The sequence below is a fragment of the Salmo trutta genome, unplaced genomic scaffold, assembly GCF_901001165.1.
Source record: "Salmo trutta unplaced genomic scaffold, fSalTru1.1, whole genome shotgun sequence".
Lineage (NCBI taxonomy): Eukaryota > Metazoa > Chordata > Actinopteri > Salmoniformes > Salmonidae > Salmo > Salmo trutta.
In genome coordinates this window covers 805,435-829,803 of record NW_021823350.1, presented here as the reverse complement: position 1 = coordinate 829,803, position 24,369 = coordinate 805,435, and the positions used below count along the sequence as shown (strand labels likewise).

At 45.5% G+C, this 24,369-nt stretch overlaps 1 protein-coding gene and 1 long non-coding RNA gene across 3 annotated transcripts; one reads left to right on the top strand and one right to left on the bottom strand.

Annotated features, from left to right (window-relative positions):
- Positions 1–300: 300 nt before the first annotated feature.
- Positions 301–1,802, top strand: LOC115190206 (uncharacterized). The gene is made up of 2 exons (XR_003877131.1): positions 301–738; positions 1,004–1,802. It is a non-coding gene; the product is annotated as an uncharacterized LOC115190206 (long non-coding RNA).
- LOC115190205 (BCL2/adenovirus E1B 19 kDa protein-interacting protein 3) lies at positions 1,534–12,009 on the bottom strand. 2 transcript variants are annotated; one of them, XM_029748703.1, is made up of 6 exons: positions 11,567–12,009; positions 10,155–10,626; positions 9,734–9,809; positions 9,341–9,447; positions 8,940–9,047; positions 1,534–3,066 (listed from the first exon to the last, which is right to left on the bottom strand). In XM_029748703.1, exons 1-6 carry the CDS (start codon positions 11,607–11,609, stop codon positions 3,018–3,020), a joined length of 855 nt encoding a protein of 284 aa, XP_029604563.1. In that variant the 5' UTR covers positions 11,610–12,009; the 3' UTR covers positions 1,534–3,017. The 2 variants fall into 2 exon arrangements, with proteins under 2 accessions (XP_029604563.1, XP_029604562.1); XM_029748702.1 differs by having other exon boundaries at positions 8,940–9,089; positions 11,567–11,996.
- Positions 12,010–24,369: the final 12,360 nt, after the last annotated feature.

Genomic DNA, 24,369 nt, shown 5'->3' with positions numbered 1-24,369 from the left:
CTCTAACCACTAGGCTACCTGGCTCTAACCACTAGGCTACCTGCTCTAACCACTAGGCTACCTGGCTCTAACCACTAGGCTACCTGGCTCTAACCACTAGGCTACCTGGCTCTAACCACTAGGCTACCTGGCTCTAACCACTAGGCTACCTGGCTCTAACCACTAGGCTACCTGCTCTAACCACTAGGCTACCTGGATCTAACCACTAGGCTACCTGCTCTAACCACTAGGCTACCTGGATCTAACCACTAGGCTACCTGGCTCTAACCACTAGGCTACCTGGCTCTAACCACTAGGCTACCTGGATCTAACCACTAGGCTACCCGGATATAACCACTAGGCTACCTGCTCTAACCACTAGGCTACCTGCCGTATTGTTATCTTAGATCCTGATACATTGTATTCCAGTAAGACAGGGTGGTTTTAAGAAGGATTCTACAGCCTTAATCTCTTGAGGGGGAAACCCTCAGTGATGCCCCCTGCCAGTTTCAACTGTACCAACCATGTTTTAAGTTGTGTAATAGCATCCGATATGTTCTACAGAAGACTACTGTCCTTTTTTTAGTTTTTGCTTGAATGGGTTTGTTGGCCTGTCTGAACTCTGGTACAGTCAGGATCCTGCGGTCGGTCTGCAGAAGAGGAAGATGTTTTACTGTCGTGTCTCTACTATCCAGACATCATCCTCTCCTTCAGCTGTACTGATCTGGAAGAACTGACCAGATGAAAGCCAGCTTCATGGTGAGACCTGTCTAGTATTTTCCAATCAGTGTAGATAAGAGGAGACTAGGAGAGGAGCGATTTTTAAGACGATTGGGAGAGCCATAGGTCGTTCCTGCCCAACTAGATGTGCAGGCATTGCGTTTCATCAACCAATGGTTGCTTGCCACGTCATCGACTGTGCAGTAGAGCAACAAATTGCTATATATGATGTGGTTATCCGATATGTTAAATACCTATCCAGGCGTTGTAAAATCTGGCATGTGTCTGCAATGTTGTCGGGCAGGAACTCGACCAGACCAGACACACCTGCTGAGTGCCTGCCTTCCTCCAGACAAAGCTGGCCAGCAGTCGTTCAGTCAACTCCAGAGGAACCACGACCTCCATGAAGGAACAAGGGTACTTGTTATTGTACACCCAGTATACAATATCACCCGGCAATATACAATGGTCTGAAATCACTGAAAGAATAATCTAAGGTTTAAAAGTACAAAATGGTGTCGTTGTGATGCTCTTTAAATCAGGAACTAGTCGGGGTGAATTACAGCCTTCTGTTGAATGACCATGTTCCTTGTTTTATAATGCTAACACTGTGGAAATGTATTCATCTGTTTGGTTATTTATGATAGGAGTTTACTTGTTGGCATGGGAAGGGTACACGTTTGAAATATCCATTTGGTATGAAAGGCCCATTGTTGTACAAATCGTTGGTGAGAATACACTGCTGGAAAAAGGCAATTTTAGGAAAATGTATTGACATTTTGGATAATTGCGTTTTCCTTGTATTGTTTACAGAAACGAGCACAGAGATGGATATTTTTATAATTGAACCATTTTATTTTTCAGATACAGTTCCAACTGTTCATACAAAACAGTTTTCAAATTCACATATACACTTGACATGGTGACCAGCTCTACAAGACATGCAGAAACAGATTGGTAATGCCTTTTCAAGGCATAACTCGGAAGCCTCTGTTACTCTCTTCATTCTTAGAACAAAAATACTGAAGCATTCTGGATACTGAGATTTCGTACTTAATTCGAGTGAAGTAAATCAAAATAAAGATTTCTAAATTCCCTCATAATTACAAGTGTGAAAGTCTATATTTTCCCCTAAAATATTTGATATGGAGATGTGTGGTCTGATGCAGTAGTGGTAGAAAAGCTGTTTAGTGTATTTCAAATGGTTATGTAGACAATTAACATGCCACCAACCATAAAACACGTTTGGTTTACATAGTGCCACATCTAATGTACACAATGTACAATTCTAACCATACACATGCATACTCAGTGAATGTGACACATTGTTGTCACTGAAAACAACCCTGAGTGAAAAATAATACCAATCAAACTGAAAGGTGCCGACAGAACCAAAAACCTTACGCTGCTTCCTGTTTGACCTAATCTGGGATCTAATGGAAGATACTCCATACATTGATTCTCCAATACTTCCTCAAATACTTTCAAGGTTTATCTATTTCAAACCTTTTTAATTTTGGCTGAAACCTCGTTTTATTATTAAGGCCTCATGATCCATGAGAAGAATCAGGGTCAGAAATAACGTTTTGGTTGAATGGCTTGATCCCTTTTTCACCAACCAAGGACATTCTGATAAAACAATCAAGCAACAGCCCCCTCAAATACAACTTCCAGCTTACCTTGTCTAACCCATTCCCTTTTCTTCCCCATACATATCTCAATGCTGAGAAATTCACAGTGCTTTTCTGTATCATCACCTTTTTAACTGTAATATCATTATCTCAAAAGTCTTCTACTACAAAAAATGTCTCAACTCAGAGCAAGATAAAATGGCTTGAAAATGACTGACAGTGAACGCTAGCTAGCTAGCTGATAACGATGGCTCTTAAACGTTGATCATAAGATGGCCCCCTACCCAGTGAGATGGAGGAGGGACACTGGGCTCTACTTTCCAGTGGAACAGCTCTGGGAACTAAGGGAAAAGCCAACAGTATTCACAGGGGTACAATACAGATACAGGCAGGGTGGACCGCTCACCGCCAGGGGGAAAACAAAAAGGATGTGTGTCCCAAATGGAACCCTATTCTCTATATAGTGCACCACTTTAGATCAGAGTCCTATGGGAACTGGTCAAAAGTAGTGCACTATGTAGGGAATAGGGTGCCATTTTGAGCCATCTATTCAGTGGAGTTGGGGTACACATGACAGATGTTGCCTATCTGTATCTAATAAGCGCCACTTCAACCCTAGCAGCAGTGGAAGATAATAACGGTGTTGATGCCAAAAACCATGTTGTTCCAGTCCAGCGGAGTGTCCCTTTAGAAGGTACTGGTCACTGAGGTAGTTAGCCGTCTCCCAATGTACACCCTGAGGACAGAGGGGAAAGAACATCAAAATACTACTATAGTTTTCTACATACGTTGTCAGCTTTATTTTGTGCAATTTGGTAAACATGCTAAAGTAGTTTTTTTGGTTTTTATTTTCAATTTATTTTTGTCGGTTAAGAGTTTCTTCAAAATCAGCAAGGCATTCTTCAGATGTCTCACTCTACAGTCCCCAGTGTATTTTATTTTATTTACTAGGATCGCCCAATGAGCTGCTGCTGAGGCAGGGTCTACTCTTCTTGGGGTCCAAACAGGAAACAACACATAAAACACACAGCACTCATTACAATGTAGTCATTTAGCAGACGTTCCCATCCAGAGAGACCCACAGCTAGCGCATTTATCTCAAGATAGCCAGGTGACAACCAGGCATCACAGTCGTATCCCAACCACATACAGTTGAAGTCGGAAGTTTACATACACCTTAGCCAAATACATTTAAACTCCGTTTTTCTCAATTCCTGACATTTGTTCCTAGTAAAAATGTCCTGTTTTAGGTCAGTTAGGATCACCACTTTATATTAAGAATGTGAAATGCCAGAATAATAGTAGAGAATTATTTATTTCAGCTTTTATTTCTTTCATCACATTCTCAGTGGGTCAGAAGTTCACATACACTCAATTAGAATTTGGTAGTGTCATGACATTGCCCTCTTTGGGTACAGCGAGCAACATCCCCCTCTCCCTCTCTATACTCCTTACACCAGGCTCTGTTAGACAGGTCATAAATTCCTGGAGGAGATCCTCTCCTCATGGCCAGAGTATAAGAGATGGTGAGTTTTCATTGAGAGAACAAAGGAATTTCTTCCACCTCACAGAACTTGACAACCGAACAATATTCATGTTCTGGAGAATGTATAAAAGATCGGTGAAGAATCCAGCTACGAACTGGTCCGTTTGGTACAATTTTGGGAAACTCATGAGAGACAATACAGCCACATTACCATAACCCTGTTTATACAAGAGTCTCAGTTATGAGGCTTACATCTAATTGTTATATAAAATGAATGAGTAAAGATGAAACTATTTGTGAAATTATGTAATGTGATTTTAGACTGTTTAATGAAGGAAACTCCAATTCCCTTTGGAGTTTAACTAATTCAGAGGCCCGCCCATGAGCACAGACATTGAGCTGGCATCATGGGACCAGCCCTTTCTGCTCCTCCAAATAAAACCCCCACCTTGGGAATTTATCTTCAGACCAGCTTACCTCGATAACCACAAGAGGGCTAAGGTTGCAGACCATGCATTTCCCTTGCTGAATTCTTAACCATACCACGTGGATAAACTCTTAGACTATCGATACCAACAGAATAAGAACAAATCTTTGATACTAATTACTAGTCTGCAGCTAGGAATAATGTACCCGTGAGGACCAACAACTGCCGAAAGATCTATTCTATAACGACATTAATGAATGTTACTCTGAACTACCCATTCTAACCACGGCAGAGAGAGAGAGCGGTCGGACAAACTCCAACAGAAACAAACTTTTCAACAGAGATCAGGATGACACACTGAGCTTAAATATATATATTGATTGCAATTATTCCAGAATGAGTGAGTGTTCATGTGCAAAGGATTAGCATTTCAATTATTATAATTATCAACTTTGTGGTGTCTTATCTCAGTCGACCCCCACTTCCCTATTGTCCACCAAGCCGCAATGTCGGTTTAGCCCACTAGGGCACATTCCCCTATCATTTCCTTGTAACCGTATCTTCTGTTTGTTATTTACTTAGTAAATAAATGAATTAAGACAATTGATGTATGGATGACTCATAGTGAAGCCTGGGTTCGTGCCAATATCCAACAATTTATGACGTTTGGAATGAGACTAACGTGAGGTAAAGAATAATTCATTAATTCAAAGACTAATTGATCAGATATTAAAATATCAGAAACTTATATTAGGAAAATTATAACTTCGTAATCTGAATATTTTCCCTGGTGCCCCGACTTCCTAGTTAATTACAGTTACATGATTAATTAGTTTAATCGCATAATAATAGTTAGTTATTTGATAAAAATAAGTCTTCAGTTTTAATGATGCCAAAGACACGACAGTAGCATTGTCTTTAAATTGTTTAACTTGGGTCAAACATTTTGGGTAGCCTTCCACAAGCTTCCCACAATACACCAGAGCTGGTGTAACAGTCAGGTTTGTAGGCCTCCTTTCTCACACACGCTTTTTCAGTTCTGCCCACAAATTTTATATAGGATTGAGGTCAGGGCTTTCTGATGGCCACTCCAATACCTTGACTTTGTTGTCTGATAAAGGAATTTATATGTTTAAAGTAATGATTAAAGTATTCCACCCTGAAATCATATAATTGTATGAAATGTGTTGGTGTCATAATTTAATAATGTGTGTGACTAGACCATTGTGTTACTATTTCGCAATATGAGCTGGGTAGAGTTGAAACATTCAAGGCCAACGGAACTGTCGACTTGTGATAACTCTGAAACAAAACAACAGGAAAGAGGGCCCTTCCAAGGCCCCTCTAATCTAGGGAGAAGAGGAACAGCGAGAAACTGCCCAGGCTGGTAGAAAAGGGATAAAACTGTGTGTGTGTGTGTAAGTAGGTGGGGGTGGGAGTTATAAAATGACTGAGTTGGCATTGTTGACTTCAGTACGTTCTCTGAATAAAGAACCAACCTTTTGCAGAAATCTGGGACTTTGCCTAATTCTTATTAACCCTAGCTTTACAGCCTAGGGGGAATTGGTCAAAGCTATAGTGATTGTTATCATCATTGGGATTGAAAATTCTCATGACATTGTCCTTAAGCCGTTTTGCCACAACTTTGGAAGTATGCTTGGGGTCATTGTCCATTTGGAAGACCCATTTGCAACCAAGCTTTACTTCCTGACTGATGTCTTGAGATGTTGCTTCAATATATCCACATAATTGTCCATCCTCATGATGCCATCTATCTTGTGAAGTGCACCAGTCCCTCCTGCAGCAAAGCACCCCCACAACATGATGCTGTCATCCCCATGCTTCATGGTTGGGATGGTGTTCTTCAGCTTGCAAGCCTCCCCCTTTTTCCTCCATACATAACGATGGTCATTATGGCCAAACAGTTCTATTTTTGTTTCATCAGACCAGAGGACATTTCTCCAAAAAGTACAATCTTTGTCCCCATGTGCAGTTGCAAACCGTAGTCTGGCTTTTTTATGGTGGTTTTGGAGTAGTGGCTTCTTCCTTGCTGAGCGGCCTTTCAGGTTATGTCGATATAGGACTCGTTTTATTGTGGAGATAGATACTTTTGTACCTGTTTACTCCAGCATCTTCACAAGGTCCTTTGCTGTTGTTCTGGGATTGATTTGCACTTTTCGCACCAAAGTACATTCATCTCTAGGAGACAGAACACATCTCCATCCTGAGCGGTATGTCGGCTGCGTGGTCCCATGGTATTTATACTTGCGTACTATTGTTTGTACAGATGAACGTGGTACCTTTAGGCGTTTGGAAATTGCTCCCAAGGATGAACCAGACTTGTGTAGGTCTACAATTGGCTGATGTCTTTTGATTTTCCCATGATGTCAAGCAAAGAGGCACTGAGTTTGAAGGTAGGCCTTGAAATACGTCCACAGGTACACCTCCAATTGACTCAAATTATGTCAATTAGCCTATCAGAAGCTTCTAAAGCCATGATGACATTTTCTGTAATTTTCCAAGCTGTTTAAAGGCACAGTCAACTTAGTGTATGTAAACTTCTGACCCACTGGAATTGTGATACAGTGAATTATAATTGAAATAATCTGTTTGTCAACAATTGTTGGAAAAATGACTTGTGTCATGCACAAGGTAGATGTCCTAACCGACTTGCCAAAACTATAGTTTGTTAACAAGAAATGTGTGGAGTGGTTGAAAAACAAGTTTTAATGACTCCAACCTAAGTGTATGTAAACTTCTGACTTCAACTGTATCACAGTCATATCCCCAACCACGTATCACATACATAATACAATGCAAAATGCATTAAAATGCCTGTCTCTTCACAGCAAGGTGTTACTTCATCTGGTTTATGAATCTGGTTTTATTGCTAACTTGAGTTACCTGCGGCAGGTAGCCTAGTGGTTAAGAGCATTGGGCCAGTAACCGAAAGGTTGCTAGATTGAATCCCTCAGCTGACAAAAAAAAATCTGACTTAAATAAAGGTTAAATAAATCTTGGGTGACAGAGTTCCATGTAGTCATGGTTCTATCTAATACTGTGTGTTTCCCAGCCTCTGATCTGGACCTGGAGACTGTTGAAGAGATCTCTGGTTGCATGTCTTATGTTGTACTGATGAGTGTCTGAACTGTGTACCAACTGCTTGAACAGACAGGTCTGTACCTTCAACACCTCGCACAAAGACCAATAGTGACGCAGTCAATCTCTCCTCAACTTTGAGCCAGGAGAGATTGACATTCTCCCTACATATACACAGTGCGTTAAAGGCTCACAGCTCAAACTCTGGTGAATGAAGTGGATCAACCACTCCATTCTTCCCACAGTGAGCTGCAACCAGAAAACGTAATACATCTGATCTGGGGCTTTAGCAGCACAGCTAAAACACACATCTGCTAGAATGCAGCTCTAGTCAACTCTGTGTGTGTGTGTGTGTGTGTGTGTGTGTGTGTGTGTGTGTGTGTGTGTGTGTGTGTGTGTGCTCTCCAGCACGTAGATATAGTTCATGCTAAAAAATACTGTAGTATAAAATACTGTAGTATAGCCTTCTAATTGTACTTAGATTAAGATCACATTATTGCTCAAGGACTCAATGACAGGCAATGGCATCTAGGATCTGATACTAGCAACCCCCCACCGGTTACCAGCTCACTTCCCAACAGATTCTTCCTGTCAGACCCGGGATTCAAACTGGCCACCGGTTACCAGCTCACTTCCCAACAGATTCTTCCTGTCAGACCCGGGATTCAAACTGGCCACCGGTTACCAGCTCACTTCCCAACAGATTCTTCCTGTCAGACCCGGGATTCGAACTGGCCACCAGCTCACTTCCCAACAGATTCTTCCTGTCAGACCCAGGATTCGAACTGGCCACCGGTTACCAGCTCACTTCCCAACAGATTCTTCCTGTCAGACCCGGGATTCGAACTGGCCACCGGTTACCAGCTCACTTCCCAACAGATTCTTCCTGTCAGACCCGGGATTCGAACTGGCCGCCGGTTACCAGCTCACTTCCCAACAGATTCTTCCTGTCAGACCCGGGATTCAAACTGGCCACCGGTTACCAGCTCACTTCCCAACAGATTCTTCCTGTCAGACCCGGGATTCAAACTGGCCACCGGTTACCAGCTCACTTCCCAACAGATTCTTCCTGTCAGACCCGGGATTCAAACTGGCCACCGGTTACCAGCTCACTTCCCAACAGATTCTTCCTGTCAGACCCGGGATTCAAACTGGCCACCAGCTCACTTCCCAACAGATTCTTCCTGTCAGACCCGGGATTCAAACTGGCCACCGGTTACCAGCTCACTTCCCAACAGATTCTTCCTGTCAGACCCGGGATTCAAACTGGCCACCGGTTACCAGCTCACTTCCCAACAGATTCTTCCTGTCAGACCCGGGATTCAAACTGGCCACCGGTTGCTGGCTCGCCTCTCTAACCACTAGGCTACCTGCTGCCCCTGGTATCTATGGTGGAGATGAGACAAATAGTATACTGATCATCAAACTATATTTGTGTTACTATAATCTCTCTACAGAGTGCAGATTATATCCCATACAAACGCACAAGAGAATATAAAACTCTTAACTATTTCATGTTCTGCTCTTTTACCCTTACAAATAATACATTCTTCATAATTAGCTTTATTTTCTAAATGTTTTTCGAATCATAACTCACCCCAGGCCGATGGCCAGTACGTGGGATATGAGCAGAGAAGGAAGGAACAGTTTGAGGAACTCTGCAGAGAAGATCCCTCCGTTCTTCATGACGCTGGTGTTTCTGATGCTGAGAGGGTTGGTACGTTTAGGATGCTTCAGAACAAACTCCCTGCATCCAAAAGACGAGAGCACATTACAATGTCCCTGGAAGTGGTTTAGGTAGAAAGGAATATCAAATTCTGTTCTATTCTATTTAAGTCTATAATAGCGTAGAATTGAATAGAATTTGTATTCAATTCAGCGATATTCTATTGTTTTCTATTCCAAACTGGGCTGAGTAGAACTTAATTGAAAACACATGTAATAGATATGAGCGGTCTGTCTGGGACACTGAGGGGAATATATCGAGGGGGTACTAACTTGCGTTGAATGTTCTCAGGTCTACTGGACCAGTCCCAGATCCAGTCTGCGTTCTTCTTCATCAGGTTCTCCACTTCACGTCTCCGTTCTAGATAGTCTTCTTCAGACTGGAACAGAATATTTAAAAAATATATACTTTATTTGTTCATTTGTTACAACGAGGAAACTGGTCTTCTGCTCTGCTCTCAACCTCTGAGTGGAAAAACTACGAATGTAAAACAATATATTACAGAATTTGAAATATTAGGTTAGAACTTTTTTGGTTTGTTTTATTACCCTTGAAACCACCGTGCTGTGCCTCACCAACTACTTTGAGATTAGTGCCCCACACAGAGTTTAATAGAATGATATTATATTGAATCTCTATGGTGTCCCTGGATAAGGGCTCCAAACCTGTGAGCTGTTCTTCTCTCCTGAGCTGTGCACTTCTGAACCCCGACGGAGCAAAGGAGTCTGGGGCCTCGGAGGACTGAGTCGGGGGGGGGGGGGGGGTGAGACACACAGCGGAAGAGAGAGACTACATAAGTATTGGGGAAGAGCCCTCTTGACAGATCTCTTGTGTTTTCATCATGACAAGCTTCATCTATTAAATCTGATCTGGAATGTAAAGAGGCACTCGTACAGATGACGGATAGGAGGTCAGAGGTCACTATAGTACCTACTGTATTACAACTCCAGTGCATGACAGTGTCTCTTATCTCTTAGTCCTTTGTGTTCAGATAGCTAATCTTATAAAACTAATCCAAAATTATTTTGTCCTGATCGGTCATGTGATGGTCTATATGGTATGTGATTGGTGAATAGAGAGAGACACCTGTCACAGGGCACACTGCCCCTGGAGCTGCTTCTTCCTGACTCGTGCTGGGCGTCTAACAACATCTTCTCCAAGTCCACCCCTCCCTGGACTGAGGCAGACGCAGACCCTGACCCAGGAATCAGGTCACCTCCCTGGGTAGAGGCAGAGAGAGACCCAGGCAGGACCGACACAGAGGTAGACACAGCCATCAGGTCTCCACCATGGACTGAGGCAGAGGCACCTGGCCCAGAGCCAGGTAGCTCAGTGGCAGAGCCTGGTAGCTCAGTGGCAGAGCCTGGTAGCTCATTGGCAGAGCCTGGTAGCTCAGTGGCAGAGCCTGGTAGCTCAGTGGCAGAGCCTGGTAGCTCAGTGGCAGAGCCTGGTAGCTCAGTGGCAGAACCTGACACCTGCTCTTCCTCCACACCAGCAGCCCCATGTGCTGGTGAGCCACCACTGTTGCCATTGTTAAAGTGCAGCTCCAACCAGGAACCTTAAAGAAGAAAAATAAACATGACAAAATGGCGCAGAACATTGAGACCTGATTCATAATAGGCCAGTCATAAAGCATGTATTAACATCCTTCGTGTACAGTGGGAGTGGTTGAGGAGGTGTGTTTAGCCTAGATAGCATGGCACAGTCATTGCTAAATGTGTTGTTCTTTAAATAGCACCTGCCCAGTGCCCACGTCAGTCTGTGCCCCCCTTATTGCTCAATGGTCCCTGTCCTCTGCCCACATTTTCCTTCATGTGTGTATCCAATAGGAAAGCGACTTGTTCAGGCCCCCCCTCCACTTTATAGGCTGGCTATCCAATAGGAAAGCGACGTGTTCAGCCCCCCCTCCACTTTATAGGCTGGCTATCCAATAGGAAAGCGACGTGTTCAGCCCCTCCCTTTTATTACATAACGGAGAAGCACACAACAGGTGGATGGGCAGAAGAATCTGGTTTGTTGTGTTCCTTATCATAGCCGCATTGAACAACGCCAAAAATAGCATCATTACAGCATTGAGAATACGCAATTCAGAACACTGCGCTAAGATCAATATCGAGTTTACATCATCCATTAGCTAGCTGACAATGTTATTATAGGCATGTCCTATAGCCTAACGATACCTATCCAACTGTGGTCTGTCTGATGTAGGACAGCCAGGCAACACCAGGAATGTTTACATGGTCGCGGAATACGGACTTTCGTCACCACTGCTGAAGAAACACTGTTGTGATACAATGTAGCAAACAAATCATATGTGTTGAATTGTGTCTCCGCGGCGCAACACTGTTTCACCATAATAATATGATGTAGAATGACGTAGGCTACATATCTCAGGAAGAGACACAGCATGGCATCCTGAATATACTGAGATCATACTGTTCGTTGTATTCACATTATGCAACATGTCATTATACACTATGAGACAGCAATTAACTTACCCTGCAAATTTTCCTCGATGACACTTCCTTTGTCTTCCGTCATGTTGGTAAATAAGGGACGCAATGCGTATTTGATTGACTCCCCTTTGCGTCGCGATCGTTCGAATCAAACGCCCTAAATATTTGGAATAATCCTGTAATTACAAATCCGAAGATGGACAATATTATTCTGATGCCTCTGAATTGGGAGAAAGGTGTAGATCGAGTGCAGACCATTCAGAAAAGCTCTAGACTACCAGAACAACAACAACACGCATGTGACTAAACTTGGCCGGCTATGTGGCCTACACGGGTTGGCTCCATGAATATCAAATCCGGTTCCTTATAACTGGTGTATTCATTCATCGAATTCCGTTGCAAAACGTTTCGTCTGTTGCGAAACGTTTTGTAAAGGAAACCGTTTCAAAGAAAACGAGAGTTTCTATTGGACAAATTCAGGTAGATCCCTCCCCGTTCGTTCCGTTTGCTCTGTGCATTTGCTTCCGTTTGGTTCCTAGAGTAAACGGTAAACGGTTTCTATTGCAAAACGTTGCCAGACGAAACGTTTTACTGTGTGAAGCAACTCTCTGGGCTGTTGACCTAAATGAACGCTTCATGTGATTGGTCCAGAAAGTACTAGAGGCAGTAGAGCTACATGTATACAAACAAGAGCGTGTTTATTTAGGCCTAAATAGCCTGATGTGATTCCTGTTATTATATCATAATACCGGTATGCATGACCTTTCTAGCAAACATGGGTATGTCTGGCAACACTCCATCCATAAAGTTAGCCTGCAATACATGTAAAAACAGCCTTCACCTGTTGACCTTTTCCAGACCATCCAAGACTATTGGAGTGATGAATGCATTGACAGTGTTTTTGATAATGTACGTGTCTAAAACTCATTTCCTGTACTTTGTCCTCAGGGTAGCCTATGGCTTCTAGATATACCATGACAGCTCTTACAGACTCCACAACAGCTCTCACAAGCTAACGTCTACTTAAAGTTTACTACTTCTGGTGTCCATATAGAGTTGTGAATTCAGTCATGCATTTGTGAGAAATATCACATCCAGCTAATCAGACTGATCTGAGAATGTGTTCTCTGACGCATTCTGCAGGGTCAGTTTGTCCTGCTGAGGACTGAGTATTCCATCACAATGGCACCCTCCCTCCGCTGTATCCTCCATCAGTATTCCATCACAATGACACCCTCCCTCCCCTGTATCCTCCATCAGTATTCCATCACAATGGCACCCTCCCTCCGCTGTATCCTCCATCAGTATTCCATCACAATGGCACCCTCCCTCCGCTGTATCCTCCATCAGTATTCCATCACAATGACACCCTCCCTCCCCTGTATCCTCCATCAGTATTCCATCACAATGGCACCCTCCCTCCCCTGTATCCTCCATCAGTATTCCATCACAATGGCACCCTCCCTCCGCTGTATCCTCCATCAGTATTCCATCACAATGGCACCCTCCCTCCCCTGTATCCTCCATCAGTATTCCATCACAATGGCACCCTCCCTCCCCTGTATCCTCCATCAGTATTCCATCACAATGACACCCTCCCTCCGCTGTATCCTCCATCAGTATTCCATCACAATGGCACCCTCCCTCCCCTGTATCCTCCATCAGTATTCCATCACAATGGCTCCCTCCCCTGTATCCTCCATCAGTATTCCATCACAATGACACCCTCCCTCCCCTGTATCCTCCATCAGTATTCCATCACAATGACACCCTCCCTCCCCTGTATCCTCCATCAGTATTCCATCACAATGACACCCTCCCTCCCCTGTATCCTCCATCAGTATTCCATTACAATGACAACCCTCCCTCCGCTGTATCCTCCATCAGTATTCCATCACAATGGCACCCTCCCTCCCCTGTATCCTCCATCAGTATTCCATCACAATGGCACCCTCCCTCCCCTGTATCCTCCATCAGTATTCCATCACAATGGACACCCTCCCTCCCCTGTATCCTCCATCAGTATTCCATCACAATGACACCCTCCCTCCGCTGTATCCTCCATCAGTATTCCATCACAATGACACCCTCCCTCCCCTGTATCCTCCATCAGTATTCCATCACAATGGCACCCTCCCTCCCCTGTATCCTCCATCAGTATTCCATCACAATGACACCCTCCCTCCCCTGTATCCTCCATCAGTATTCCATCACAATGGCACCCTCCCTCCCCTGTATCCTCCATCAGTATTCCATCACAATGACACCCTCCCTCCCCTGTATCCTCCATCAGTATTCCATCACAATGGCACCTTCCCTCCCCTGTATCCTCCATCAGTATTCCATCACAATGACACCCTCCCTCCGCTGTATCCTCCATCAGTATTCCATCACAATGGCACCCTCCCTCTGCTGTATCCTCCATCAGTATTCCATCACAATGGCACCCTCCCTCCTCTGTATCCTCCATCAGTATTCCATCACAATGGCACCCTCCCTCCGCTGTATCCTCCATCAGTATTCCATCACAATGGCACCCTCCCTCCCCTGTATCCTCCATCATTATTCCATCACAATGACACCCTCCCTCTGCTGTATCCTCCATCAGATAAGAGCTGTAGACAGATAATAACCCAGCCCTGGATTAATACACCTTGGCTACTTATGAAATCAGTGACATCTCTGGTCAAATTAGCTCGTCATGGTGAGATACAAAAACCGATTCCTCCCTCAACATTCCACATTATTGTGATACTATAAATAAATAAACATCCATATTGCTCAAGGTGGGTCCCCCTGTCTCTCTCTGTAGTGACGTGTCTGTGTGCTGTGGAGGAGTGGAGCTGCCCTGACCCGGCAGTGGCCAGGGGGTGTGTGGAGCTGGACTAGAGCCTGATGGAGGCTGCATGGAGGCAGGCAGAGACTGGCAACCAACACATCCCCCAGAAGGAGAGCCAAGCTCACAGCTCACAGCACACAGCTCACAGCACACAGCTCACAGCTCACAGCTCACAGCTCACAGCACACAGCACACAGCTCACAGCTCACAGCACACAGCTCACAGCTCACAGCTCACAGCACACAGCTCACAGCACACAGCACACAGGTCACAGCACACAGCACACAGCTCACAGCACACAGCTCACAGCTCACAGCTCACAGCTCACAGCTCACAGCTCACAGCACACAGCTCACAGCTCACAGCTCACAGCTCACAGCTCACAGCTCACAGCACACAGCACACAGCACACAGCACACAGCACACAGCATACAACACAGAGCATCACTGGCTAGGCACGTAGCACACACACACACACCCACGCATGTGCGTGTGTGTGGTGTGCGCACGCACCTGCAGCGACAGCCTCCTGCACCAGCACCTCCTCCTCCTCCTCCTCTGCTTCCTGTCTCCTACCGGCTGCATGGTTCCCTCTCTCCACCAGGGAGGGCTGTGTGTTCACGGTAAGCATCACAATCCTGCTCTGTCTCTTCCTTCATCTCAACTGGATTTTCCCTCTCTCCTCTTTTCTGCCTCCTCCCTTTTTGTGATGAATCATTATCCTCTCTCTGCCTGCATTATTTCAGGGATTGTGGGTGCTGATGGATGTGGAGGCTAGTTAGCTAGGGATTGTGGGTGCTGCTGGATGCGGAGGCTAGTTAGTCAGGGATTGCATGCAGGCAGCCTCCCATCATTATACTCCATTAGCAGAGAGAGCGAGAGAGAGATGAGGGCTGTGACTCAGGGAAGCAGATCTGGCTGTACGGTAGCGAGACTAGAGAGATAGACATGCAGAAGACGGTTCTGTGTTCATTTTAGGAGCATGTGCCACAGCTCATAGCAGAAAATGGCGATTCTAGCACAGTTCCCCAGCTAAGGCAGGCAAGGGAGCAGACAGACAGACACCGTTCACGTCACAAACTGGATCATGGTTTTAAGGTTGGTCTAACTCTAATCATACGCTTGTTTGATGTCCTGTTGGAGAGAGGTAGAGAGAGAGAGGTAGAGAGAGATAGAGGTAGAGGTATGTCAGAGAATGCTGCAGGGTGGAGCTGTTGTATACCTTCTGCTATCTGTATGTGTGGTGTGTATCTGTGACTGTGGTGTATCTGTGACTGTGATATGTATCTGTGACTGTGGTGTATCTGTGACTGTGGTGTATCTGTGACTGTGGTGTATCTGTGACTGTGATGTGTATCTGTGACTGTGGTGTATCTGTGACTGTGGTGTGTATCTGTGACTGTGATGTGTATCTGTGACTGTGGTGTGTATCTGTGACTGTGATGTGTATCTGTGACTGTGGTGTGTATCTGTGACTGTGATGTGTATCTGTGACTGTGGTGTATCTGTGACTGTGATGTGTATCTGTGACTGTGATGTGTGACTGTAATTGTGGTGTGTATCTGTGACTGTGGTGTATCTGTGACTGTGGTGTGTATCTGTGACTGTGATGTGTATCTGTGAATGTCGTGTGTATCTGTGACTGTGGTGTGTATCTGTGACTGTGATGTGTATCTGTGACTGTGATGTGTATCTGTGACTTTGATGTATATCTGTGACTGTGATCTGTGACTGTGATGTGTATCTGTGACTGTGATGTGTATATGTGACTGTGATGTGTATCTGTGACTGTGATGTGTGTCTGTGACTGTGACTGTGATGTGTATCTGTGACTCTGATGTGTGACTGTGACTGTGACTGTGATGTGTATCTGTGACTGTGATGTGTATCTGTGACTGTGATCTGTGACTGTGACTGTGATGTGTATCTGTGACTCTGATGTGTGACTGTGACTGTGATGTGTATCTGTGACTGTGATGTGGGTCTGTGACTGTGATGTGTATCTGTGACTGTGATGTGTATCTGTGACTGTGACTGTGATGTGTATCTGTGACTCTGATGTGTGACTGTGACTGTGACTGTGATGTGTATCTGTGACTGTGATGTGTATCTGTGACTGTGATGTGTGTCTGTGACTGTGATGTGTGTCTGTCAGATAGCTTGCTGTTCTTCAGTGTAATGGTAATGAGGATGTATGTGGACCTTGTTTTGTGGTAAACCTCTCTGTTAGTAGAAGCTGCCGCAGCATCTCTCTCTATGTAAAACAATATGGGCCCAGCCAGCCAGAGATGTTGGTCAGGTCGCTCCAGTCTCTGCCAGCCAGAGCATGATGTAATTGTTTTGACAGGTGCGAGATCCAAAACTGCCTGCAATTTGTATGTTCAAATCAAATCAAACGTTATTTGTCACATGCGCCGAATACAACAAGTGTAGACTTTACCGTGAAATGCTTAGTTACAAGCCCTTAACTAACAGTTCAGTTCAATAAGAGTTTTACCAAATAAACTAAAGTTAAACATAATAAAAATTAACACAATAAAATAACAATAACGAGGCTGTATACAGGGGGTACCAGTACCGAGTCAGTGTGTGGGGGTACAGGTTAGTTGAGGTAATTTGTACATGTAGGTGGGGGTGAAGTGACTATGCATAGATAATAAACAGCAAGTAGCAGCAGTGTACAAAACAAATGGGGGGCCATTTGATTCATTGTTCAGCAGTCTTATGGCTTGGGGGTAGAAGCTGTTAAGGAGCCTTTTGGACCTAGACTTGGCGCTCCGGTACCACTTGCCATGCGGTAGCAGAGAGAACAGTCTATGACTTGAGTGACTGGAGTCTCTGACAATTTGATGGTCTTTCCAGAGTTGAATAGAATGACACTGCATATTATATAGGTCCTGGATGGTGGCTTATAGTATGTTAAGGATGTACTTTGAGCCATTGCACGTTTCCTATGTTGTGTTTTAGGAAAACATACTGTAGTTGTTCTGGGTATGTTCATGTGTGTAGAGACAGTTGAAACATACTGCAGTTGTTCATGTGTGCAGAGACAGTTAAAGCTGCTGTTTTACTGCAGGTCCTACAACGCTCCAGGGAGTTCCATGTCTATTAGCTTGCTCAGATCACTCTTCTGGAATCCTTCTTTTGGGGAACGTGGGGGAGGTACCTTTCTCAGTGTCACATCCATCATCTTAATACATTGATCTTGTTGTTGTTGTCATGTGTTCAGATACGTAAGGCCGGGGTTCATCTAGACAGCGCTATTACAATAGGAGAGGACACTGACACAGACCAAATAAGTGTGTTTGGTCACAGAACAACTCTGTGGTCTCTGTGGTGAGGTAGTTAGTCACCCTTATTCCAGAACAACTCTGTGGTGAGGTAGTTAGTCACCCTTATTCCAGAACAACTCTGTGGTGAGGTAGTTAGTCACCCTTATTACTGAACAACTCTGTGGTCTCTGTGGTGAGGTAGTTAGTCACCCTTATTCCAGAACAACTCTGTGGTCACTGTGGTGGGGTAGTTAGTCCCCCTTATTCCAGAACAACTCTGTGGTCACTGTGGTGGGGTAGTTACATGTGTTGTCATGAAACTATCAATGCATTTGGGGAGTTTAATCACCTGCACTCATTCAGAACAGAGGAAATATTTTGGTTGATTCAACAGTTAAACTCATTACATTTAGATGGCTAGTTAAATTCATTCATACGTTAGTTTGGCAATGTGTTTATGTTTCTCTCTGGGTCTTTCCAATATAGTGTCACGTTCTGACCAGTAAAAGGGGTTATTTTGTTATTGTAGTTTGGTCAGGGCGTGGCAGGGGGTGTTTGTTTTGTGTGTTTCAGGGTTTTTGGTGTATGTTCTATGTTTTCTATTTCTATGTGGTTTTCTAGTTGTTCTATTTCTATGTTAGTTTTGGGAACGACCTCCAATTAGAAGCAGCTGGTTGTCGTTGCTTCTAAGTGGAGGCCATATTTAAGTGGGTTTATTTTCTCTTGTGTTTGTGGGTGGTTGTTTCTTTGTATAGCTGTGTAGCCTTACAGGACTGTCGGTCGGTTTCTTGTTTTGTTTAGTGTTCACGTTTAAAAAATATAAGTATAAGTATGGACACTTACCTCGCTGCGTATTGGTCCGATATTTCTTACTCCTCAGAAGACGAAGATTATGACAGAACTACCCACCAAACCAGGACCAAGCAGCGGGGATTGGAGCACCGGAAAAAAGGATGGATGTGGGAAGATGAACGACGATTCTGGGAGGACAAACTAAGGGAGCTAGAGGAGACCGAGAGGCATTTGGGGGGGGGGCACACGGGGAGTTGGGCAGAGTCAGGATGGAGACCTGAGCCAGCTCCCAGTGCTTATTACGGGAAGCGACGGATCAAGAAAGCACTGAGCTATGCGGAAATGCGCACTGTATTGCCCAGACGCATTCAAAGGCCGGTGCGATCGGTGAAAGCTCCTCAGTATGGCCAGGCTATGTTGAGCACTCAGCCAGGAAGGGTTGTGCAGGCTGTATGCTCCAGACCTCCAGTGCGTCTCCAGGGTCCAGTTTACCCTGTTCCTGCTCCTCGCACTACCCCTGAGGTGCATGTTACTAGGCAGGCGCCTCCAAAGCCAACCCCACGCATCAGGCCTCTAGTGCGCCTGCCCAGTCCAGTACATCCTGTTCCTGCTCCCCGCACTAGCCCTGAGGTGCGTGTCACTAGTCTGGCGCCTCCAAAGCCAGCCCCACGCATCAGGCCTCTAGTGCGCCAGCCCAGTACTTCCTGCTCCCCGCACTCACCCTCCAGTGGGCCTACATAACCCGGTACAGCCAGTGCCTGCTGTGAGCACTTGGCCTCCAGAGTCGCCCGCCAGCCCGGCGCAGCCAGAGTCGCCCGCCAGCCCGGCGCAGCCAGAGTCGCCCGCCAGCCCGGCGCCTTCAGTGGTGGGCTACAGGTTTGAATGGGGACTAAGAATGGAGCCAAAGCCACCTCCGTAGTTGGAGGATTGGGGAGGGGGGGGTGTAGCACGTTAGCCGACGGTGACGGTAGCCACCCTCCCTTCCCACCCTTTAATTTTGTGGTTATTGTTTTGTTTTTTGTTTCAGGTGCAGTTTTGGGAATGACCTCCAATTAGAAGCAGCTGGTTGTCGTTGCTTCTAATTGGAGGCCATATTTAAGTGGGTTTATTTTCTCTTGTGTTTATGGGTAGTTGTTTTTCGTATAGTCCTTACGGAACTGTTGGTTTACGTCTATTGTCTAAGTGTTCACTTCTATAAATAAAAGAAGATGAGCACGATACCCACTGCGCCTTGGTCCACTTTCTACGACGCACCTGACATATCGTTTTATTTAACCTCAAGGTGTCATGTTACTTTGGGTATTAACCGAGGGTTGTACCATTTGAAGGGTTATTTTATTTGCCTAAATCTGCATTATTTGAATAATTCCCATCCCAAATCCATGTCAGTCCAGGATTAGCTACTGCTAATCATTATTTAAAGAGTATACTGGGACTCAGAAATGCTGAGTGCAGGGAAACAGAAGAGAAGAAATAAAACATGCTTTTTTTTGTGTTGAATATCTGAATTAACCTGGGACCTGCAGCTTGACAATTTCAGTTTAGTCCCAGGTGATATCTAAAAATAATGGAGGAAATTCTAGTCCCGAGGTGCGTAGTTATTCTGTGTACATAATGTGTTGCTGGTGACACGTTTCCATTTTATTCAGTTGTACACAGTTTCAGTGTACCTGGTAGTCATCTAAAATAGTTTCACCTGAACTGTAGACTGATGACTTCATAAGCCAGGGATATCACTTTACCTTAGCCAATGGTCTGACAAATACTGTACATTCAGGGCAAATCGGTGAATCTAATAGGTGCCCTGCGTCATTTCTCTAACAAATACAGTGCCTTCAAAACGTTGTTACGTTACAGCCTTATTCTAAAATTGATTAAATTTAAAATAATCCTCAGCCATATAAACACAATGTCCCATAATGACAAAGCAAAAACAGGGTTTTAGAAACAGAAATTCTGTCACGGCTGTCTAAGGAAGAAGTGGACCAAAATGCGGCGGAATTAGGGTTCGTCATATTTAATTCACGAACACTATGCATTTACACAAAACAACAAACTGACAGCCAACACAGTCCTGTCAGGTACAAGCACACTGACATGAACAATTACCCACAACCCCACAAGGCAAAGTAGGCAACTTAAGTGTGACTCCCAATCAGCCACAACCCTCTACAGCTGTGCCTGATTGGAAGTCACACGGCCAAAATTAATGAAACAAAAACACACAGACTCAACTGCCACGTCCTGACCCAACTACACCCTCTACTGGTCAGGACGTGACAGTACCCCCCCCTCAAAGGTGCATACCCGAAATGCACCTACACAAAACACAAAAAAATCCCCAACAAAAATAAACACCTAAACAATAAGGGAGGGAAGGGAGGGTGGCTGCCGTCACCGACAGCACTGTGCTACACCCCCCCTCCCCAACCCACCTATATCAGGAGGTGGCTCCGGTTCTGGCCGTTCCGGGCAGTCGGGCCACTCTGGCAGTTCGGGGCAGTCTGGGCAGTCTGGCAGCTCGGGGCAGTCTGGCAGCTCGGGACAGTCTGGCAGCTCGGGACAGTCTGGGCAGTCTGGCAGCTCTGGGCAGTCTGGCAGCTCGGGACAGTCTGGGCAGTCTGGCAGCTCGGGACAGTCTGGGCAGTCTGGCAGCTCGGGACAGTCTGGGCAGTCTGGCCGCTCGGGACAGTCTGGGCAGTCTGGCAGCTCGGGACAGTCTGGGCAGTCTGGCAGCTCGGGACAGTCTGGGCAGTCTGGCAGCTCGGGACAGTCTGGGCAGTCTGGCAGCTCGGGACAGTCTGGGCAGTCTGGCAGCTCGGGACAGTCTGGGCAGTCTGGCCACTCCGGCAGTTCAGGGCAGTCTGGCCACTCCGGCAGTTCAGGGCAGTCTGGCCACTCCGGCAGTTCAAGGCAGTCTGGCCACTCCGGCAGTTCAGGGCAGTCTGGCCACTCCGGCAGTTCAGCGCAGTCTGGCCACTCCGGCAGTTCAGCGCAGTCTGACCTCTCTGGCGACTGTTGACTGGCGGGCAGCTCTGACGACTGTTGACTGGCGGGCAGCTCTGACGACTGTTGACTGGCGGGCAGCTCTGGTGATGGTTGACTGGCGGGCAGCTCTGACGAATGTTGATTGGCGGGCAGCTCTGACGACTGTTGACTGGCGGGCAGCTCTGTCGACTGTTGACTGGCGGGCCGCACTGACGACTGTTGACTGACGAGGCTGGGTTCACGCACTTGAAGCCTGGTGCGTGGTGCTGGTACTGGGCGTACCCGATTGTGACCACGCACCTCCATGCTAGTGCGGGGAGCTGGCCTGGGGCTCCATTCTTGCCCCGCAACACTCCCCTTGTGCCCCCCCCTAAAAAATTATTGGGGGTGCCTCTCGGTCTCCCTTACCTCGCCAGCCTTCTTCCGCTGCTTGGTCGTGTGTTGGTGGGAAATTCTGTCACGGCTGTCTAAGGAAGAAGTGGACCAAAATGCGGCGGAATTAGGGTTCGTCATATTTAATTCACGAACACTATGCATTTACACAAAACAACAAACTGACAGCCAACACAGTCCTGTCAGGTACAAGCACACTGACATGAACAATTACCCACAACCCCACAAGGCAAAGTAGGCAACTTAAGTGTGACTCCCAATCAGCCACAACCCTCTACAGCTGTGCCTGATTGGGGGTCACACGGCCAAAATTAATGAAACAATAAAAACACACAGACTCAACTGCCACGTCCTGACCCAACTACACCCTCTACTGGTCAGGACGTGACAAATACCTTATTGTCACGGGATACTAGGAGTGGTGGTAGAGTCAGGCACAGAGGTGAAGTATAACGACCTTTATTCTTCCCGGCACAAAACGGTCAACGCCAAAACCAACGGGCGCGTAAAACAAATGACCAACCCAGTACAACGGGCAAAACAGTCCGGAGAGAGAATACAAGGCGTAAGCCAGCACATCCAAAATAAACACAACAGTAAACGTAATCCCGTACAAACCTGGGCGGGCTAAGCAGGCTTAAATAAACACAAATCAAGAACACAATAGGGAACAGGTGCAACCAATAAGACATTACAAACAGAAAAGGAAAAAGGGATCAGCGGTGGCTAGTAAGCCGGCGACGCCGAGCGCCGCTCGAACAGGCAGGGGAGCCACCTTCGGTGGGATTCGTGACAATTATTTACATAAGTATTCAGACCCTTTGCTATGAGACTTGAAATTGAGCTCAGGTGCATCCTGTTTCCATTGATCATCCTTGAGATGTTTCTACAACTTGATTGGAGTCCATCTGTGGTAAATTCAATTGATTGGACATGATTTGGAAAGGCACACACCTGTCTATATAAGGTCCCACAGTTGACAGTGCATGACAGAGCAAAAACCAAGCCATGAGGTAGAACCCTTTTCTACCTGGAACCCAAAAGTGTTCTACCTGGAACCCAAAAGGGTTCTCATACGGGGACAGCCAAACAAAAAACTTTTTTTTCTAAGAGTGTAGACCAGGGTTATGGCTTTGAAAATAAGTCAAGCTGAGATTAAGGTTTGTATTCATAGTTCAACTATAATGACAAACAAAAACACACCTCTCTCTCTCTTCTCACCTAACCAAGAGAAGCATGCTGGTGCCTGGGACGTTTAGGTTGTGACAGATGATTTTCTCTTCTCCTCTGCTGTCAGGGTAATATGCTTGTATTTCTGTCTGTAGTTTAGATGTGTAGTTTTAGTTGGTGTAGTACAGCAATATTAAATGCTTGCATAGCTGGCAGTATGAATAAATATAAAATGAGGAACCTTCCTCCTACGACAGGATCCCAGGGAGACATGCTCATTAAACAAACGCTGTATCAGCTAGCCTGACACACACACACACACACGCACACGCACACGCACGCACGCATCTCTCTCTCTACTGCACCTGCTGTCTCAACCTCTGAATGCTCGGCTATGAAAAACCAACTGACAACTGTTACACTAGCTAACAGTGTGTTCAGAGGTGTTAGACTAGCTAGCAGTGTGTTCAGGGGTGTTAGACTAGCTAACAGTGTGTTCAGAGGTGTTAGACTAGCTGGCAGTGTGTTCAGGGGTGTTAGACTAGCTAACAGTGTGTTCAGGGGTGTTAGACTAGCTAGCAGTGTGTTCAGGGGTGTTAGACTAGCTAGCAGTATGTTCAGAGGTGTTAGACTAGCTAGCAGTGTGTTCAGGGGTGTTAGACTAGCTAGCAGTATGTTCAGAGGTGTTAGACTAGCTAGCAGTGTGTTCAGAGGTGTTAGACTAGCTAACAGTGTTTTCAGGGGGTGTTAGACTAGCTAACAGTGTGTTCAGGGGTGTTAGACTAGTATCAGGGTGTTAGACTAGGTATCAGGTGTGTTAGACTAGGTATCAGGTGTTAGACTAGGAATCAGGTGTTAGACTAGGTATCAGGTGTTAGACTAGGTATCATGTGTTAGACTAGGTATCAGGTGTTAACTAGGTATCAGGTGTTAGACTAGGTATCAGGTGTTAGAATAGGTATCAGGTGTTAGACTAGGTATATGGTGTTAGACTAGGTATCAGGTGTTAGACTAGGTATCAGGTGTTAGACTAGGTATATGGTGTTAGACTAGGTATCAGGTGTTAGACTAGGTATCAGGTGTTAGACTAGGTATCAGGTGTTAGACTAGGTATCAGGTGTTAGACTAGGTATCAGGTGTTAGACTAGGTATCAGGTGTTAGACTAGGTATCAGGTGTTAGACTAGGTACCTGTGTGATCAGAGGTGTTAGTGTGTTAGACTACGTATCCAGGTGGTTGTGTCCCAAATGGCACCCTATTCCCTATAGTGCACTACTTTAGACCAGGACCCTATTCCCTATAGCACTACTAGCTCCATAGGGCTCTGGCCAAAAGTAGCACACAAGATAGTGTGCCAATTCCCAATCTTGTCCTCAAACCATCACCTAATC

Coding starts and splice junctions, on each gene's coding strand:
- LOC115190205 (XM_029748702.1), bottom strand. CDS start 11,609: ATGACGGAAGACAAAGGAAGTGTCATCGAGGAAAATTTGCAGG. Junction 9,448..9,733: donor GAGAGAAGAACAGCTCACAG/GTTTGGAGCCCT, acceptor ATTCTGTTCCAG/TCTGAAGAAGACTATCTAGA. Junction 9,090..9,340: donor CCTGAGAACATTCAACGCAA/GTTAGTACCCCC, acceptor TTTTGGATGCAG/GGAGTTTGTTCTGAAGCATC.